Here is a 2,125-nt window from a genome sequence, read left to right as displayed (position 1 = left end):
GAGTTGTAGAGATCCAGAAGGTCCCCCCTGAGCCTCCTTTTCTCCGGGATGAGCCCCCCCAGCTCCCTTAGGAGTTCTCCAGACCCTTCTCCTGCTGCTCCAGCCCCTTCTCTGGACATGCCCCAGCCCCTCCATGTCTCTCCTGTCCTGAGGGGCCTAGCCCTGGACACGGCACTCCAGGTGCCCCTCCCCGGTGTAAATCACCTCCAGGTTCAGCTCCAACCCAACCCTGAACTCAACCCAAGCCCCTTCTCCCCACGGGCTGCCCCAGAGAACCCTCTCACCGTTCATCCTCCAGATCTTCACCTGCCGGTCGTCGGCCCCCGACACGATCAGGGGCATGGTGGGGTGGAAGGCGGCCCAGTTCACCCCCCTGTCGTGGCCCTGCAGGGGAAAAAGGAGCCACCTGAAGCCATCTGGGGACAGAAAGGAACAAGCAAAGGAAGGACAAAGCCACAAAGACTTGAGGCAGGTTTGCCACAGCGAGAGACGGCTCTTGCCGATTCCACAATCCACAGGATTTTAATTATTGTACCATCAGAAGTCTGGTTGGAACTCTGGCTTCCTGATATTTTTAACTCTGGTTTCCTGATATTTTTCAGGGCTTTTGGAGCATCACAGAGATCCCCTGACATGACTGTGCAGGGGCTGTGCTGCCCACCCAGGCTGGGGCTGTACCTCCAGGACGTGTTTCACCACCGCGTCCGTCGTCCCGAACAAATCCACGCCCGTGATCCCCCTGACATCCGACTCCACGGCTCCAGGGGACAGGTTCTTCTTCCTCAGGCCTTGTGGAGCAAAGGGGAAAAGGAGGCAGCATTAGGGGAAGCAAAGATTTTATTACCACAGAACCCCTGCGGTTGGAAAAGCCCTCCAGGATCAGAGTCCACCCTTTACGTCTCTAATTTAACAACCCAAACGCTCTCCTGGGCTGTTGTCACAGGTGAAAACCGGGAACTCTCCTCGTCCCTCACCCCCTCTGCTGAGGGCAACAGTTCAGGGAGGAGGATTTTGGAATGTGACCTTTAAACTCATGGAACTGAGGGCATCAAAACCCGCTGCACAAACTGCCACTGCTGCCAACAGTGCCCAGCACGCACGGAGCTCCACGACGAGGATTATGGACACAACAGTACCAGACAAAACGGGAAATAACTCTTCCCAGGGGACTGCTGGAGCCAGAGCAGAATCCTGATAAGGACATAAGTCATCCTGGAGAAAAGCTGTGGAGTGGGATGATGTTTGGAATCCGTTCCTCATCTCCCTGTCGGTTTTTCCACACGCCAGAGCTGTTGTCCGAGCGGAGCGACAGCTGAGTCAATAATCCAGCACGTCCCTAAACCCCCTCACCACGGATCAGCCGAGGCAAAAACAGCCCTGTACCATCTCCAAACCAATTTGGCAGCTGGAACTCTGCTGAGAGGGAGGTTTTTGGGAGGATGGAGCAGCAAAGCTCGGTGGCTGAAGAGCTGTTAACGCTCCCCGGGCTGGCAGAGCCGAGGGGGGACAGGTTTTAAATATCCAGGATATCCTGTCCCCTGGATATCCTGGCTGTTGACACAGCTGGCAGTGCCTGAGCCTGTGCCACGAGCACAGTGTGTCCAACCAAAACTGCCACAGGATCTAGAACAATCCATGCTCTCACACCACCAGCCCCCCACCAGTTAACATCACCCTTATTCCCAGCTCTTCCTTCAGGGATATTTCATTCCAGCACCTTGTTGCCTGGACAATAACTAAGAAACAGCCTCCTTTTCTCCAGGATGAGCCCCCTCAGCTGCTCCTCAGCAGGTTGACTCTCCAGACCCTTCCCAGCCCTTGCTCTGAGGTGGGCTTGGCCCCCCTGGCAGCTCACCAGAGATATCCCAAACCCTCACGGTCTGATCCAGGCTGGCAGACACCACCAGGTCCTCCGAGGGGTGGAACTGGGCACACATCACATAGTGGTTGTGCCCTGTCAGGACACTGCAGGCAAAAAAAAAAAGGGCAGAAAAAGCCATTAAAGCTGAAAATATATCAATAAACATCTCAATTTGCACCAAAGGCAACGAGCTCGGGCTGGGGAAGGACCAGGAAGAGCAGCATTGCCCAAAGCTGAACACCTGGAACCATGGGATGAGCTGGA

General features: G+C 55.4%; 1 protein-coding gene across 1 annotated transcript in view; it reads right to left on the bottom strand.

Annotated features, from left to right (window-relative positions):
- COPA (coatomer protein complex subunit alpha) overlaps positions 1-2,125 on the bottom strand; it is an 18,866-nt gene that overhangs the window by 13,948 nt on the left and 2,793 nt on the right. Inside the window, 4 exon segments of the mRNA XM_017838634.1 lie at positions 285-384; positions 679-788; positions 1,856-1,965; positions 2,040-2,058. Of these exon segments, the coding sequence (XP_017694123.1) occupies positions 285-384; positions 679-788; positions 1,856-1,965; positions 2,040-2,058 (339 nt within the window).

This window comes from Lepidothrix coronata, unplaced genomic scaffold, assembly GCF_001604755.1.
Source record: "Lepidothrix coronata isolate B3197 unplaced genomic scaffold, Lepidothrix_coronata-1.0 Scaffold350, whole genome shotgun sequence".
Classification (NCBI taxonomy): domain Eukaryota; kingdom Metazoa; phylum Chordata; class Aves; order Passeriformes; family Pipridae; genus Lepidothrix; species Lepidothrix coronata.
The sequence above is the reverse complement of the archived record's forward strand: the minus strand, read 5'-3'. Positions and strand labels throughout refer to the sequence as shown.